Source organism: Phascolarctos cinereus, unplaced genomic scaffold (assembly GCF_003287225.1).
Source record: "Phascolarctos cinereus isolate Bilbo 61053 unplaced genomic scaffold, phaCin_HiC Scaffold_9;HRSCAF=440, whole genome shotgun sequence".
NCBI classification, from domain to species: domain Eukaryota; kingdom Metazoa; phylum Chordata; class Mammalia; order Diprotodontia; family Phascolarctidae; genus Phascolarctos; species Phascolarctos cinereus.
This window is the reverse complement of record NW_027556402.1, coordinates 34,093,871-34,112,531: the sequence shown is the minus strand read 5'-3', so window position 1 is coordinate 34,112,531 and position 18,661 is coordinate 34,093,871. Positions and strand designations below refer to the sequence as shown.

Below are 18,661 nucleotides of genomic sequence, written 5' to 3'. Positions count from 1 at the left end.
ACACTCAATAGGCAGTTAGGCGATGCCATAGCGCAAAGGGTGACAGGCCTGGAGTCCAGAAGACCAGAGTTCAAACACAGCTTCAGACACTTACTAGCTATGTGATGCTGGGCAAGTCACTTATTTGCCTCAGTTTTCCTATCTGTAAAATGGAGATAGTAATAGCACCTACCTTCTGGGACTGTTATGAGGATTAAATGAGATAACATTTATAAAGTACCTGGCATATAAGTAAGTGCTATATAAACGCTAATATTATTACTAAATAGTAGGGGAAACACTAATGGAGAGCTGACAGTAGGGAAAACTTTGTTTTAGTTCAGACCTATGACTTCAATAGTGTGGGGAACTCCCAGTATGCTGACCCAGATCAGCAATGTCAGGTAGCTAGATTTTAACAGTAGATGGACCCAGAGTCAGGAAGACCAGAGTTCAAATCCTGCCTTAAATACTTAAATAGCTATATGACCCTGGGCAAGTCACTTAACCTCTATCTCAGCTTCCTAATCTCTCTCTCAGGGTGGTTGAGAATCAAATGAGATATTTATAAAGCACCCTACAAACCTTATACTGCTACATAAATGCTAGTGATTACCATCATCATTATTACCATCTATAACTGGAGGCACTGAAGCTAGTATATGTCAGCAGCAAAGCTTCCAACTTCCAAGGCTGGCCCTCCATCCACTAGACCACAGTGCCTCCTTCAGGCAAAAGAGGAGAAGAAGAACAAAGCTTTTCCACAGCAGTGTAGAAATCATTTTATCTCGAATCAACCTAGAATTAGCTCAATAACAATCTCTGTAGAGATTAGAAAATAGATCTGTGACCCTACTGACATTCAACAGATAGATCAGGAATCATATAAAACCATCATTCACGAGATCAGATAACCACAGCAGAAGGAAGCACTGGCCAATCTTAGGTTCATGTCGATTAGCACAGGGAGGCACAACGAGCTGAGAGATGATGGCATTTGGCTCTCGGGATTTACATCTTCAACACACTTCGAATGCTAGAGAAAGGAAACCCAGAATTACTGACCACAAATAACAAAATTGCTCCCCCTTCTCCCAACACACACTAAGCTATTGAAACCGTGTTTAAAAGGCTTAGTATCATAGTTCATAAACCAATGACAATGAGAAAGGTTATCTCTACCCCCCCCCCAAAAAAAAAGGAAGAGAAGGGCATTTTTGTTGCACAAAGACAAAAGATGTGGCTGATGTAGAACTCTGTCAGGTCAGCAATCTCTGCAGTCCACAGCACCATCAATTTGGCCAACTGATGTCTGTGGGTGCTTGGTGGGGTGGGGGAGGAGGAGAGGGCAGATAGAAGGTAACAATATTTTTAAAGGGATAGGACACAGCAAAGCATTGTCCTCAGGGGCCACCCTAAGGTGTGTATCCAAGTTTATCTACTCCTGTTTTATGCCTTTTCCAGGTGGAGAATAAAGCTGTGATTTCCTCAGCTTACAGAAAAGCCAGTAAAATATGACCCTCAAATTCTCGATCAATTACTGTCCTTTGTGATCCAGCCAAGGGGAAAGATTACCTCTTTCCTGAGTGCATCAACTCAAAGGCTTCGTTAATCTGATCAAAGGGCAGGTTGTGAGTCACAAACTCATCAACTTTGATCTTCTTCGACATGTATTCAGACACCAGCTTTGGGACACTTTCCACACTCTTCCATCCTAAAAGTGACCAAAAGATAAGTGAAATGATTGAGTTCAAGTGAGCATCTGGATAGGTGGAAGATGGGAAACAGACCATGGCTTTTCCTTTAATGGATCTCAAGACTTACCCAAAAGTTTTAGTCATAGAATCCTAGAACCTCAGGGTTAGAAGGGTCCTCAGAGGCATCTAGTCAAACCTATACCTGAACAAAAATCCCCTCTGCAACGCTAATGATCAAGATGTGGTCAGCCAGTCTCCACTTTAAGACTCCTCTGGTTTTAAAACACTGTCTCCTGAGGCACAGCTCTAATTTTCTTATTGACCTGAAATGTGCCCCTCTGTAACCTTGCTTTCTTTTTACCTCTGGGACTAGCAAAATAAAGAGAAATCCTGATTCCATGTTACAACTCAAAACATTTGGATACAACCTCCAAACAACCTCCCTTTGCCCCAAGCTTTTTCTTATGCCTTGGGAAGAAGTGGGTTCCCTTTCATGAGGGGCCTTAAAACCAAGGCTGGGTGACCACTTCTAGGGGATGGTGTAGAGAGAATTCTTTTCCAGGGATGTGTTCAACAACTTTTCTTTTCTACTTAAGTCTTTCTACTTTCTATTTAAGTCTTTCTACTTCTTACCTAAATCTTTCTACTTAAGTTTTTCTACTCTCTACTTAAGTCCTTCTACTTTCTACCTAAGTCTTTCTACTGTTTTTCTATTTTCTACTTAAGTCTTTTTACTTCCTAAGTCTTTCTACTCTCTACTTAAGTCTTTCTATCTAAGTCTTCCTACTCAAGTCTTTTCTATTTTCTATTTAAGTCTTTCTATTTTCTACCTAAGTCTTTCTATTCTCTACTTAAGTCTTTCTACTCAAGTCTTTCCACCCTCTACTTGTCCTTCTACTTCCTACCTAAGTCTTTCCACTCAAATCTTTTGTATTTTCTCATTAAGTTTTTCTTTCTAAGTCCTTCTACTCTCTACTTAAGTCTTTCTATTTTCTACCTAAGTCTTCCTACTTTCTACTTAAATCTTTCTATTTTCTACCTAAGTATTTCTACTTAACTCTTTTCTACTTCTGAACTTCTGGGATTCTCTTCGAGGTGAACACCCTCAGTTCCTGCAACTCATCCTCTTATGGCCAATTTCCAAGTCCCTTCACCATTATTAGAATGTCAACTCCTTGATGGTAGGGATCGGTTTTTTTTTGTCTTTGTTATTTATCACTAGCTCCTAGAACAGTGCCTTGCAAATAAGCAGAAGTTTAATAAAAGATGGCTGCATGAACCACTCTCTTCTGCTTGCAGCATCCAGATCTCAACACCATACTGTAGATGTCATCTGCCCAGGGCAGAATACAGCTGGGTTATTGCCTCCCTCACTCAGGATGCTAGAGAGGATTCTTTTCCAGGGATGTGTTCAACAGCTTTTCTTTTCTATTTAAGTCTTTCTACTTAAGTCACTGCTTTCATTCCACCATCTTGGCTCTGCCTCCAGAGTTCTTAAATCTGTCAAAGCTACTTTTGAGATACTTAAAATTATTCAAAATCATTTTTACAGTGTTGTGACTACTGTATGAATTGTTCCCCTGTTCCAGAAATTTGTTCTGTATCAGTTTCTACAAGTCTTCCCAGGTTTCTCTAAAACCATCTATTTTATCATTTCTTACACTACAGTAGTATCGTATTAGCTTCATAATACCATAAACAGCACTGTTGATTGCCACAAAAAGATGAAGTAGTTGATAAGGAGGGGACTGATCTGAGATTTTTTTTTTCCAACAATTATCTGGGTGGCCTGAGAGGATGTTTAAAAAAATCCATGGGGAAAACAATTAAAATAATGATACTAGGGGTGGTGGGAGAGGGCTAGGTTAGATTCAAGTTATTATTATTATGACTTCCCTGACTTTAAGACCTGTACTTACATAGATGAGAATTACTCAAAATATGAGAAGCAAAATAAGAGGCAGAAAGGCAAAGGTGCCAGGTGGTTATGTAGAACTGGAGAAGGAAGGGGATGGTAGTCTGTTAGCTGTGAACTGCTCACCTTCCATTTCAGCATTCCGCTAAAAATGCCTTCTGGCCCTGTTGGTTCCAGAATGGATTCTAGAGCAGTCAACTGGTTCATACCCTGTGTTAATACCACCCAGAAAAAGCACTAGAACTGAGTGGGTATCCATCCAGCAACTGGCACTGGATGAACAAATTATGGTATTATGAAGCTAATATGATACTACTGTAGTGTAAGAAATGATAAAATAGATGGTTTTAGAGAAACCTGGGAAGACTTGCAGAAATTGATACAGAGCAAATTTCTGGAACAGGGGAACAATTCATACAGTAGTCACAACACTGTAAAAATGATTTTGAATAATTTTAAGTATCTCAAAAGTAGCTTTGACAGATTTAAGAACTCTGGAGGCAGAGCCAAGATGGTGGAATGAAAGCAGTGACTTGCTTGAGCTCTCCTCCAAACCCCTCCAAATGCTCATAAAAAATGGCTCTAAACAAATTCTGAAGCAGCAGAACCCACAAAAAGACAGAGTAAAACAAATTTCCAGCCCAAGACAACCTGGATGATTGATCAGAAAGGTGTATCGCGCCGGGCTGGGAGCACAGCGTGGGCGCGCAGGCCGCAGCAAACCTGGAGCAGGCCTCAGAGGACTGAATCTTGGGCAGCTGTGGAGGTTTCCAGACTTCTCAATCCACCAATGCCAAAGACAACTTAGAAGGTCAGTGGGAAAAGTCTGTTTCTGTCAGTGCTGAGAAAGGAAGGCAGGGTTTCAGCTCCATTCCCCAAGAGCGTGACCCTGGGCAGGGGGGCAGCTGCTTCCCCAGCTTCTGGCCCACAGACTGAGGGAGAATCCAGTGGCTGATCAGAGAGGGATTGCAGGATCTCTTTGCCAGTGCTGAGGTAGGCATCTCTTGCTTTGCCCATGTTTTGATCTGGGTCACAGTTCTGGGTGGCAGTGCTGGGGAGAGGAGGAGCGCTGGTGTGGTGGAGCTTGTAGTGGCTGTGGAGAGGAACCCTTCCTCACAATTACAGGACAGAAAGGAGTACTTGTGGTCACAGGCCAGGAAACGAGTAAACACCTCGCCCCTTATCATACCACCTTGAAGAACTGAAAATTTACAGGTCCCTACAAGTATCTCTGAAAACAGCTATACAAACCCCTGAAGCTTGGGACAGTACATTCTCCACATTGGAAGCAGACTCTTACCTTAACAAAGAGTTTAAAACTCAAGTAATTGGCTGGGATCATGAGCAAGCAGCAAAAAGAGTCAGACTATATTATCTTACTTTGGTGAAAAGAAGATCAAAATATACAACCAGAAGAAGACAACAAAGTCAAAGCTCCTACATCCAAAGCCTCCAAGAAAAATATGAATCAGTCCCAGGCCTTGGAAGAGCTCAAAAGGGATTTTGAGAAGCAAGTAAGGGAAGTAGAGGAAAAACTGGGAAGAGAAATGAGAGTGATGCAAGAAAATCATGAAAAACAAGTCAACAGCTTGCTAAAGGAGACCCAAAAAAATACTGAAGAAAATAACACCTTAAAAAATAGCCTAACCCAAATGGCAAAAGAGGTCCAAAAAGCCAATGAGGAGAAAAATGCCCTAAAAAGAAAAATTGGCCAAATGGAAAAGGAAGTCCAAAAGATTACTGAAGAAAATACTTCCTTAAAAATTAGAATAGAGCAATTGGAAGCTAGTGACTTTATGAGAAATCAAGACACTGTAAAACAAATCCAAAAGAATGAAAAATTAGAAAACAATGTGAAATATCTCATTGGAAAAACAACTGACCTGGAAAATAGATCCAGGAGAGAGAATTTAAAAATTATTGGACTATCTGAAAGCCATGATCAAAAAAAGAGCCTAGACATCATCTTTCAAGAAATTATCAAGGAAAACTGCCCTGATATATTAGAACCAGAGGGCAAAATAGAAATTGAAAGAATCCACAGATCTCCTCCTGAAAGAGATCCCCAAAGGAAAACTCCTAGGAATATTATAGCCAAATTCCAGAGTTCCCAGGTCAAGGAGAAAATATTACAAGCTGCCAGAAGGAAACAATTCAAGTACTGTGGAAACACAATCAGGATAACACAAGATTTAGCAGCTTCTACATTAAAGGACCACAGGGCATGGAATATAATATTCCGGAGGGCAAAGGAGATAGGATTACAACCAAGAATCACCTACCCAGCAAAACTGAGTATAATCCTTCAGGGGAAAAAATGGTCATTCAGTGAAATAGAGGACTTTCAAGCATTCTTGATGAAAAGACCAGAGCTGAATAGAAAATTTGACTTTCAAATACAGGACTCAAGTGGAACATGAAGAGGTAAACAGGAAAGAGAAATCATAAGAGACTTATTAAGATTGAACTGTTTACATTCCTGCATGGAAAGATGATATTTATAACTCATGAGACCTTTGTCAGTATTAGGGTAGTTGAAGGAAAAAAATTATATGTATGTATATATAGATAGATAGAGGGCACAGGGTGAGTTGAAGATTAAGGGGTCATATCTGGAGAATAAAATTAAGGGATGAGAGAGGATTATACTCGAGAAGAAGAAAGGGAGAGGTAGAATGGGGTAAATTATCTCAAAAAAAAAACAGAAAAGAAAAGTCTCTTACAGTGGAGGGGAAACAGGGGAAGGTGAGAGGGAATGAGTGAATCTTATTCTCATAGGATTTGGCTTAAGGAGGGAATAACATACACATTCAATTGGGTATGGAAATCTGTCTTACCCTACAGGAAAATAGGGGGAGAAGGGGACAAGAGAGCAGGGGGATGATAGAGAGGAGGGCAGATTGGGAAAGGGGTAATCAGAAGAAATACTTCTGAGGAGGACAGGGTCAAAGAAAGAAAGAATAGAATAAATGGGAGGGCAGGATAGGATTAAGGGAAATAGAGTTAGTTTTTCACAACATGTCTACTATGGAAGTGTTTTGCATAACTGCACATGTACAACCTATATTGAGTTGCTTGCCTTTTCAATGAGGGTGGGGAGGGAGGAAGAGAAAATTTGAAACCTAAAGTTTAAAAAACATATGTTTAAAAAAATGTTTTCACATGCTACTGGGAAATAAGAAATACAGGAAATGGGGTACAGAAGTCTATCCTGCCCTACAGGAAAATAGAAGGGGAAGAGGATAAGAGAAGGGGAGAGAGACAGAAGAGAGGACAGACTAGGGGAAGGGATATTCAGAACGCATGCCATCTTGGGGTGGGGGGTGAGATGGGGTGAAAATTTGGAATTCAAAAACATGTAGAAGTGAATGTTGAAAACTAAAAATAAATAAATTTATATTAAAAAAAAAGAAAGAAAGGAAGATTTAAGAACTCTGATCAACATGGCAACCTGCCATGACTCCAGATGACCAATCATGCCTGCCTCCTGACAGGGAGGTGATGGATCGTCAGTCAGCTAGAATTTACTATGGGCCTACTATGTGTTAAACACGGTTCTTAGAGCTGGGGATACAAAGAAAGGCAAAAGATAGTACCTGCCCTCAAGGTGCTCACAGTCTAACAGATGAGACAACATGCGAGCAGGTATGTCCACGGAAGATGCATAAAGGATGAACCGCAGCTAATCTCAGACGGAAGGCTCTAGCATTAAAAGGGCTGAGGGAGGCTTCCTGCAGAAGGTGGGACTTTGGCTGACACCTGTGGGAAGCCAGGGAAGGTGGGGGGGGGTGGGACGGGAAGGAGAGCATTGCAGGCAGAGGGGATGTCCAGAGCTAAGAGGTGGAGTGTTTGCAGAAGCCAGGAGGCCAGAATCACTGGAGCGAAGACAACACGTTGAGGAGGAAGTTATAAAAAGACTGGAGAGACAGGAGGGGGCTTTAAACTCAAAGCAGAGGACATTCTATTTGATCCTGGAGCTGTCAGGGAGCCAATGGACTTTACAAAGTTTACTGCCAAGGCAGCACAGTGGATAGAGCACTGGCCTTAGGTTCAAGAGGACCTGAGCTCAAATCCAGCCTCAGATACGTAACACTTACTAGCTGTATGACCCTGGGCAAGTCAATTAACCCCACTGCCTAGCAAAATTAAATAAATAAATGAATAAAGTAGAGTTTACTGCCATCAGCAAAGAGATGGCTATTTCTTTCTTTTCTTTCTTTCTTTTTTTTTTGGGCTAGGCAATGGTGTTAAGTGACTTGCCCACGGTCACACAGCTAGTAAGTGTTATGTGTCTGAGGTCACATTTGAACTCAGGTCCTCCTGAATCCAGGGCCCGTGCTCTATCCGCAGCACCATCTAGCTGCCCCGGCGATGGCTATTTCTCAAGCCAGTAGGCCTTAGTCATAGACACGACCAAAATTAACCGACCTCTTTCGTTTTTTACCTTCCCCTCAAGGAACATGAAAGGGCAGCTAGGTGGTATAGCGGATAGGGTGCTGGGCCTGGAGTCAGGAAAACTCATTTTCCTGAGTTCAAAGCTGGCCTCAGACACTTACTGGCTATGTGACCCTGAGCAAGTCACTCAACTCTGTTTGCTTCCCTTTCCTCATCTGTAAAATGATGGAGAAGGAAAACAGCAAACCGCTTCAGTGGTGACCCCCAACGGGGTCACAGAGACTTAGACACAATGAAAAACAACTGAACAACAACAAGAAACATGAAACTGTTCCGACAGTCCTACTTCTGGTCTACCAAGTGCTGCCCCACTCTGAATTATTTATGCAGGAAGGAGAATAGCAAAAGAAATTTAAAATCATCCCAGGTTTAGAAATCCATTCTATGATTAGTTTGGGCAGATTCTTATATAAAAAAAAACCCCAGAAATTACTTATTTGGCTCACAGTGTTCAAAAATGTTAATGCGATCTCAGGCCACTTTAGAAGCTCCATCTACAAGGGAGGTGAGAGCCTTGCTGTTCTCTGCCCTAGTCAGACCACAAATATCATACTGAATTGTGATACCTAGAACCTATTATAGGAAGGTCAGTGACAAGCTAGAATACATGCAAATTGACATATTGAAGAGGACTTGAAACCCCTACCTTGGGAAGGTCCATGGAAGGAAGTGAGGCTATTCAGAGGAGACAGTGTGGTACAATGTAAGGAGCCACGATTCTGAGTCACAGGACCAGGGTTCAAATCATACCCTTGATGCTTTTTAGTTGTGTGACCTTGGGCAAGTCACAAGCACGGGTTCCTTATTAATAAAATGAGGGAATTAGGTCAGGTGGCTTCTGAGGTTATCTGAAAGTCTGAAATCCATGATCTTATGAAGCAAGAGACTAGTTTGGGGAAGAGGGGATGGTAGAAGGGACAAGAGGCCAGTCGTCCGTGAGTCTGAAGCGTTGGTATAAGAGAGAGGTATTCGACTTGACCTGCATGGTTTCACAAGGTGGAAATGGTGTGTAAATCTAATTAGTGTGTAAGAGAGGCAGGGAGTCTCATTTTGCAAGGGAAGAAACTTTGCTTACAGAAATAATTTGACCAAGTTCACACAGTTAGTAAGTGTCAGAATTAAAAATTACAACTCGACAGAAGAAACATCTGTAACAAAACTTTTCATAATGATGCCAAGGCACTTTAATTTCAAATATGAAATAAATATCAGTAGATATAACCAACATAAAAGGAGGGTCCTCAATAATAAAGGGGTCCTGAAATCAAGAAGGTGAGAACCAATAATCTAGACCTAATCACCGAGGATGTTAAGTTGTAAAAAAAGTGCCAACCTGCCTTGGTATAGGGTGTTTCTTCAACCCATGAAATCAGAGCTCTAGCCCCTATGCCCTGTTCTCCTAGTTTCTGAAAACTACATATAATACTTTTATGAACATCTTTGAACAGGCTCTTTTGATAACACTTTAAGGATCTACTCCCAAAATGGAACTAGTGGTTCAAAGCGTATGATTCTTTTCACTGCCACTGCCATATCACCTTGCAAAAAGATTAGACAAATTTGCGATTCCACTAAAAAGATGAGTGAATCTATTTCTCCACAAGCCTCTTAGCACTTAGTTTCACTGGCTTTTAATTATTTTTCAATGGTACAATTTAGGTAATTTTAATTTGCAACTCTTGATTCTTAGTGAAGTTGAGTATTTTTCAAGTGATTATTAACAATTTATTTCCTCTCTTTTGAAAACTGTTTATTTCCTTTGACCAATTATTTACTAAAGCTTGAGAATCAGCACTGTGGCTTTTTAACAGTATTCAATAGATTTACTACCTATTTTCCCTGTTATTTTTCATTATTTGTTTTTATCCTGAAGTAGTGAAACATCTCTTGTCCTTAACAAGGCTCCCTATTACTTCAATCAAAAAAAGTTCCCCCATGATTGAGATACTGTAGCATTCTACTTCCTTCTACATTTTTAATAGTTTTTGTTTTAATTCTATTATCTAGTTGGTACTCACTAAGGTAACTGGGTTTAACGCCTATCCTCAATAATCCTTTCCCCAAGTTTTATTTTCTAAAGGGCTATCTATCTGGCACTAAGCTTGCACGACATACATTTGTTTGGATGCTGGCTTTTATCTTTTCTGATCAGTCAATTTTTTGGCCCACCACCAAATAAGTTTTGAGGATTATCATTCTATAATATGCTTTAAGATCTGGAGGGATTCAAGACCACTTTTTATCAGTTTTTCCCTTTAATATGTTTTTTTTAAAATAGGTATATTTTAAAAAAAGTTATTGAATAAAATATGCATTCCCATAACATAGTATCATGAAAAAGATAACTGCACACGAAACTGCAAATCTAGTACATACGACTTGCCATTCCTTTTAAATATATAATAAAGTTTTCATGTAAATTTCTTTTTCTTTCTTCTCTCCCTCCTCCCCCTGCCCTACAGATGGCTACCATTAGACTCAAATAGGCATATACATATATATATATACATATATATGTGTGTGTGTGTGTAAAGTTATTCTATATATACTTCTATTTATCAGTTCTTTCTCTGGATGTAGATAGTATCTTTCTTCATATGTCCTCTATAGTTAATTTGGGTATTTATAACAGTCAAAACAACTTATTCACTCAAAGTAATTCCTTTTTCTCCCCCTCTGCTTTTTGAGGCAATCAGGGTTAAGTGACTTGCTCAGGGTCACACAGCTAGTAAGTGTTAAGTGTCTGAGGCTGGATCTGAACTCAAGTCCTCCTGACTCCAAGGCCAGAACTCCATTCACTGCACCACCTAGCTCCCACTCTTTTAAAGTAATTCTTAAAACAATATTTTTGCTTGATTTTCTATATAAATTTCACTACGCTTTTGTGTAGTTCTACAAAGTGGACCCTTAGCATTTTCACTGATATTGCATTAAATTTATTAAATTTATACATGCCAACTAAAGCATGCCTATTGATGGGATTCAATTTTGCCATGCAAAGCACACAAGACGCAGTCATAGAAGTGAATTACCTCCAAAGGCCGTCCCTTTCCATGTACGGCCAGTTACAAGCTGAAATGGACGGGTGGAAATCTCCTGGCCTGAAGCAGCTACTCCAACAATGACACTGACGCCCCATCCTTTGTGGCAGGCTTCTAGGGCTGCTCGCTGGAGACGCAGAAACAGAGACCCAGAGGAGAGTAGGAAATGAGGAGACATATGCATGAGGGATTTCAGAAACTAGCAGGAGGTGTATGGTATGAGTGGGGTGAGGGGGACCGCCACAGAAGAAGGTAAATAAGGCTTTTTTAATAATAAAAAAACAGGGGCAGCTAGGTGGCGCAGTGGATAGAGCACCGGCCCTGAAGTCAGGAGGACCTCAGTTCAAATCCGGCCTCAGACCAAACACTTGACACTTACTAGCTGTGTGACCCTGGACAAGTCACTTAACCCCAATTGCCTAAAAATAAAATAAAAAATAAATAAATAAAAATAAAAAACAAATAAACCTCCCCCCACAACCAATTAGCTGTTCATGACTTTAAAATATAATTTCTCAACTCAAATGAAATAGTCTAGGACTGGTTCACAATCCATAACACTGAACTCGCACTGCAAATGGTATAAATGGTTCCAAAAGACAAAAATTACAACAACAAAAAACCCTGAAAAACTTAACCTGCTTCTCTTCTACCTTTCTCATTTTAAAATTTTACCTTGAATCTCTAAAAGCTTGTTACTTATTTAACAGATACATTGGAGACACTGAGATTAGCAAGACTGTTGACTGCTCATAGGTTATTAGTTTCTTTTTTGTTTGTTCCTGGAATTTTCAATCTTGGCCTATCATATATATGTACATATTTATATATGTATACACACATATGCACATAGTTATCCAAGGCTGGGGAACGTCTGGCCTCAAGGCCACATGTGGCCTTCTAGGTCCTCAAGTGCAACCTTTTGACCAAATCTAAACTTCATCTGAAGTAAGTCAAAGGGCCTCACTCGAGGACTCAGTTTGGATTTCTTGACTTCATTTCAAGTTTGGATTCAGTCAAAGGGCCCCACCTGACGACCTAGAGGGCTCAGGTTCCCCACCCCGGATACATATACTGCACACACACGCATGCACGCACACACACACACATGCACACGCACACACACATGCATGCACACACACACACGCATGCACACACACACACGCACACACACACTGCTTAGGGGCCTCACACCTTTAACAAATATTTATATATTATATAATTATATGTTAAGAATAAAGTTGCTGTTTGAGTCATTTTAGGTACAAGGAAGTGTTTTCTTTTACTAACCTTTCCTATTCCTTTATCATTTAGCTACCGTGGCCCAAACAATTAAAGTTCATTTAATTGTAATAAGAGATTATCTTCTTATAAATCAAGGAATTTTAACCTAAGCTATTATTAACATATCAATTTTTTTTAACATATCGATATGACTGCATCAATGTAATCTAGCACTTAACAGAGAGCTTCACACACAGCAGGTGCTTAATGTTTATTAATAATAACAGAATAATAACAAATGTCATTTAAATGGCATCTTAAAGTATGCAAAATGCTTTATAAACATTGTCTCCTTTGAGTCCAGGTACCATGATGATTAGCCCCATTTTATCAACAAAGGCCAGATGATTAAGTGACTTGCCTAAGATTTCACAGAAAATGTTGGAGGTGGGATCTAGCTCACTTGAAATCTGACGTTCTACTACTCTGCTGTTTGTTATTAATGAAGGAAGCAACATAAAACTCAACAAAAACCTCCCTACCACGTAAGACCGAATAAAGCTAAGCACACTTACCATGACGCCAACATTACCAATACACTCAAAAGAAAAGTCCACTCCACCATCGGTCATTTCCACCAGCACTTCCTGGATTGGCTTCTTGAAATCTTGAGGGTTAATACATTCAGTGGCTCCAAACTCCTTGGCCTTTGCAAATTTGTCTTTGTTGATGTCCACCCCAATGATGCGGGACGCCCCCGCCACCTTGCAGCCCATGATCACAGCCAGGCCAACACCTCCCAGGCCAAAGATGGCACATGTAGAGCCAGGCTCCACCTGGAAGGACAAGAGATCTGGTGAGGGCCCAATTCCCTGGGCAAATACATTTAAACCACCAGCTTTCAAAGCAAGCCGACTTCATCTTTACAGATAAGCACAGTGAACTGTCCTACTAGGATATATATCCTTTAAAATGCAAGGTACAGCACAAAACTGACCAGGTTAAAACCATTTTTCGGCGAGAAATTAAGAAGGACCATCCTCTTACCTTGGCAGTGTTGATAGCAGCACCATAACCAGTTGAAATGCCACAACCCAGAAGGCAGACTTTATCCAGGGGAGCTAGAGGATTAATTTTAGCCAAAGAAATATCAGCCACCACTGTGTATTCAGAAAATGTGCTGGTGCCCATGAAATGAAAAATTTCCTTCCCTTTGCAGGTAAACCGGCTTGTGTTATCAGGCATCACTCCTCTCCCTTGGGTAACTCTAAAGAAAAGAAAAAGGGAAAATAAAGGATAAAGCAGGGCTTCATAAAATCCATGAGAAGGCAGGGAAAAACATTTAAGGAAAGATATGTAAAACCATGGCATCTTCAGATCTAGAAGGAAACTCCTCATCTGGTCCACTGCCCTCATTTTATAGAGAAGAAATCTGAGGCCTAATAAAAAGGTAAGTGACTGTAGGATCTCACGGCTATTTAGTGACTGAAATGAGACTACGATACAAGTCTTGGATCTGTCAGTGGTCTTTCACTTCAAGAACAGCATGGCTGAAGTCAATTTTCCAAAATATTAACTGATCTCAGCTCACAATACAGAGAATCATAAGTATGCAACGCACCATGCTCTACAGGAAACCTAGAAAAAATATAGAATTCTACAATTCAACAAATATTGGACTACAATACAGTTTACTGAGCACCTACTAGGTATGGGGCATTATCCTAGGTGCTGGCATATAAAAACAAAAAAGCGTAGTCCTCATCCTTTGCCCTTGAGGTAAGAGATGAAATATTATGTATAAGGAATAGCAAAGCTGTCCAGTTTGGTTGGAATGCAGAATGTGTATCAGGCAATAACGTGAAGTCAATCTGGAAAGACAGACTGGAGCTAGATGGTGATGGATTTTATTTATTTTTTTAATCATATTTTTTTTCTCAAGTATATGTAAAGACAATTCTAAACATCCATTTTTACAAAATTTTGAGCTCCAAATTTTTCTCCTTCCCTCCCTCCCCTCTTCCTAAAATGTGAAGCAATTTGATATAGGTTTTACATGTTATATATAGACACGTATATATGTAATCACGTAAGACGTATTTCTATGTTAGTCATCGTTGTGAAAGAAGAAACAAGACAAAAGGAAAAAAACATGAAAAAAAAAGTAAAAATACTATGCTTCGATATGCATTCAGAGTATCAGTTCTTTCCTTCTTTCTTTCTTTCTTTCTTTCTTTCTTTCTTTCTTTCTTTCTTTCTTCCTTTCTTTCTTTCTTTCTTTTTTTTCCAGAGTCTAAACCACATTAAAATTTAATTGGGAAATATTTAACAAAATTAATAAAAATACAACAAAGCAGAAGATAATGTTGATATGCTAATCTAAGTCAATATAAAGGCCACAGAGATCCTTAAGTAAGGTTTAATGGTCCCTGTTTCTATTTGAGTTCAACACCACTGTCTTCAAAGATGAACACAGTGGGGGGCTGAAGATGCTATTGCCAGCTGCAATGGAATTATGTAGGCACCAAAGCCAAGCCAAGCCATCTATGATTTACTGACCCACCACCTGGGCTGTTAAGAAAGATCTGAAACTGCCAATAGATTCTGGAATCCAAGCTAGTGTTCTGATTTATAAACAGACTTGTAGTAAAATTCCACATCTGGGGAATTATTATGTCCGATCGATTAATCAAGTCAGTGCCAAGCCAGTACTAGAATCTAGGACCCTTGATCCTTATTCCTGTGTTAGGTTATTCTCCTTAACATAAAAAAAAAAAACCACCACCACCATATTTTTCTATTTACCTCTTCTCTTTTTGCCCTCTGTGAAAATCCCTAACTTGATAACATTTTATAGCTTACGAATCATATAAATTATTACTTTGTATAAAGGATAGTGTACTTCTGCAGCCTCTAGGGCTCCCTGTTGGAGGAAAGGCCTGATTCAGGCCATTCTCTGGCAGGTTTTTTTTTTTTTGAGTTTAATATAAATTTATTTTTAGTTTTCATCATTCACTTTCACAAGTTTTTGAGTTCCAAATTTTCACCCCATCTCCCCCTCCCCCACCCAAGATGGCATGCATTCTGAATATCCCTTCCCCTAGTCTGTCCTCTCTTCTATCTCTCTCCCCTTCTCTTATCCTCTTCCCCTTCTATTTTCCTGTAGGGCAGGATAGACTTCTGTACCCCATTTCCTGTATTTCCTATTTCCCAGTAACATGTTTTTAAAACTTTAGGTTTCAAATTTTCTCTCTTCCTCCCTCCCTACCCACCCTCATTGAACAGGCAAGCAACTCAATATAGGTTGTACATGTGCAGTTATGCAAAACACGTCCATAGTAGACATGTTGTGAAAAACTAACTCTATTTCCCTTAATCCTATCCTGCCCTCCCATTTATTCTATTCTTTCTTTTGACCCTGTCCCTCCTCAGAAGTATTTACTTCTGATTACCCCTTTTCCCAATCTGCCCTCCTATCATCCCCTGCTCTCTTGTCCCCTTCTCCCCCTATTTTCCTGTAGGGTAAGACAGATTTCCATACCCAATTGAATGTGTATGTTATTCCCTCCTTAAGCCAAATCCTATGAGAATAAGATTCACTCATTCCCTCTCACCTTCCCCATTTCCCCTCCACTGTAAGAGACTTTTCTTTTCTGTTTTTTTTGAGATAATTTACCCCATTCTACCTCTCCCTTTCTTCTTCTCTGAGTATAATCCTCTCTCATCCCTTAATTTTATTCTCCAGATATGACCCCTTAATCTTCAACTCACCCTGTGCCCTCTATCTATCTATCTACATATACATACATATAATTTTTTTCCTTCAACTACCCTAATACTGACAAAGGTCTCATGAGTTATAAATATCATCTTTCCATGCAGGAATGTAAACAGTTCAATCTTAATAAGTCTCTTATGATTTCTCTTTCCTGTTTACCTCTTCATGTTCCACTTGAGTCCTGTATTTGAAAGTCAAATTTTCTATTCAGCTCTGGTCTTTTCATCAAGAATGCTTGAAAGTCCTCTATTTCACTGAATGACCATTTTTTCCCCTGAAGGATTATACTCAGTTTTGCTGGGTAGGTGATTCTTGGTTGTAATCCTATCTCCTTTGCCCTCTGGAATATTATATTCCATGCCCTACTGGTCCTTTAATGTAGAAGCTGCTAAATCTTGTGTTATCCTGATTGTGTTTCCACAGTACTTGAATTGTTTCCTTCTGGCAGCTTGTAACATTTTCTCCTTGACCTGGGAACTCTGGAATTTGGCTATAATATTCCTAGGAGTTTTCCTTTGGGGATCTCTTTCAGGAGGAGATCTGTGGATTCTTTCAATTTCTATTTTGCCCTCTGGTTCTAATATATCAGGGCAGTTTTCCTTGATAATTTCTTGAAAGATGATGTCTAGGCTCTTTTTTTGATCATGGCTTTCAGATAATCCAATAATTTTTAAATTCTCTCTCCTGGATCTATTTTCCAGGTCAGTTGTTTTTCCAATGAGATATTTCACATTGTTTTCTAATTTTTCATTCTTTTGGATTTGTTTTACAGTGTCTTGATTTCTCATAAAGTCACTAGCTTCCAATTGCTCTATTCTAATTTTTAAGGAAGTATTTTCTTCAGTAATCTTTTGGACTTCCTTTTCCATTTGGCCAATTTTTTTTTTAGGGCATTTTTCTCCTCATTGGCTTTTTGGACCTCTTTTGCCATTTGGGTTAGGCTATTTTTTAAGGTGTTATTTTCTTCAGTATTTTTTGGGTCTCCTTTAGCAAGCTGTTGACTTGTTTTTCATGATTTTCTTGCATCACTCTCATTTCTCTTCCCAGTTTTTCCTCTCCTTCCCTTACTTGCTTCTCAAAATCCCTTCTGAGCTCTTCCAAGGCCTGAGACTGATTCATACTTTTCTTGGAGGCTTCGGATGTAGGAGCTTTGACTTTGTTGTCTTCTGGTTGTATATTTTGATCATCTTTGTCACCAATGTAAGATTCTATGGTCTGACTCTTTTTGTGCTGCTTGCTCATGATCCCGGCCAATTACTTGAGTTTTAAACTCTTTGTTAAGGTACGAATCTGCTTTCAATGTGGAGAATGTACTGTCCCAAGCTTCAGGGGTTTGTGTAGCTGTTTTCAGAGATACTTGTAGGGACCTGTAAATTTTTAGTTCTTCAGGGTGGTATGATAAGGGGCGAGGTGTTTACTCGTTTCCTGGCCTGTGACCACAAGTACTCCTTTCTGTCCTGTAATTGTGAGGAAGGGTTCCTCTCCACAGCCACTACAAGCTCCACCACCAGCTCCTCCTCACCCCAGCACTGCACCCAGAACTGTGACCCAGATCCAAAACAGGGCAAAGCAAGAGATGCCTACCTCAGCACTGGCAAAGAGATCCTGCAATCCCTCTCTGATCAGCCACTGGATTCTCCCTCAGTCTGTGGGCCAGAAGCTGGGGAAGCAGCTGCCCCCCTGCCCAGGGTCACGCTCTTGGGGAATGGAGCTGAAACCCTGCCTTCCTTTCTCAGCACTGACAGAAACAGACTTTTCCCACTGACCTTCTAAGTTGTCTTTGGCATTGGTGGATTGAGAAGTCTGGAAACCTCCACAGCTGCCCAAGATTCAGTCCTCTGAGGCCTACTCCAGGTTTGCTGCGGCCTGCGCGCCCACGCTGTGCTCCCAGCCTGGCGCGATACACCTTTCTGATCAATCATCCCGGTTGTCTTGGGCTGGAAATTTGTTTTACTCTGTCTTTTTGTGGGTTCTGCTGCTTCAGAATTTGTTTAGAGCCATTTTTTTATGAGTATTTGGAGGGGTTTGGAGGAGAGCTCAAGCAAGTCACTGCTTTCACTCCACCATCTTGGCTCCGCCCCCCAGAGTATCAGTTCTTTCTCTAGATGTGGATAACACTTTCCATCATGAGTCTTTTGTAACTGTCTTGGATCATTTGCTCAAAATACCCAACAACAACAAAATAAAATAAATAACCAGCAGTTGATAAGTTTCCTCTTCAATAAGAAATTGAAACAAGATTAGGAATAAAAGACCTAATGGGGAAGCCACGTGGCAGCAACCTTGCTGCAAGCTGCTTAAGGGCAAAGACTGATTTTTCCAAAGGCCTGGCACACAGGCTTTTACTTATTGATTGACTGAATGACTCACCATTATGAATCATGCAAGTTATAACATCTAAGCCCCAATTTCTTCATCTATAAAACAAATATAATTACTCTTATCTCAGATGATTTTTTTTTGGCTAGGCAATGGGGTTAAGTGACTTGCGCAGGGTCACACAGCGAGTAAGTGTTATTCTTATCTCAGATGAGACCCTTAAAGAGAAGGCCAGAGAGAACATACAAAAGAT

The 18,661-nt window shown here is 40.1% G+C and overlaps 1 protein-coding gene across 1 annotated transcript in view; it reads right to left on the bottom strand.

Moving 5' to 3' along the window:
* Positions 1-736: 736 nt before the first annotated feature.
* The window catches only part of ADH5 (alcohol dehydrogenase 5 (class III), chi polypeptide), a 28,111-nt gene continuing 10,186 nt past the window's right edge, over positions 737-18,661 (bottom strand). Inside the window, exons 5-9 of the mRNA XM_021008378.2 lie at positions 13,359-13,578; positions 12,887-13,147; positions 11,079-11,214; positions 1,555-1,693; positions 737-1,015 (exon numbers count right to left, since the gene is read on the bottom strand). Coding sequence (XP_020864037.1) covers positions 991-1,015; positions 1,555-1,693; positions 11,079-11,214; positions 12,887-13,147; positions 13,359-13,578 — 781 coding nt within the window. The 3' untranslated portion in view covers positions 737-990. The remainder of the gene's footprint in view (positions 1,016-1,554; positions 1,694-11,078; positions 11,215-12,886; positions 13,148-13,358; positions 13,579-18,661) is intronic.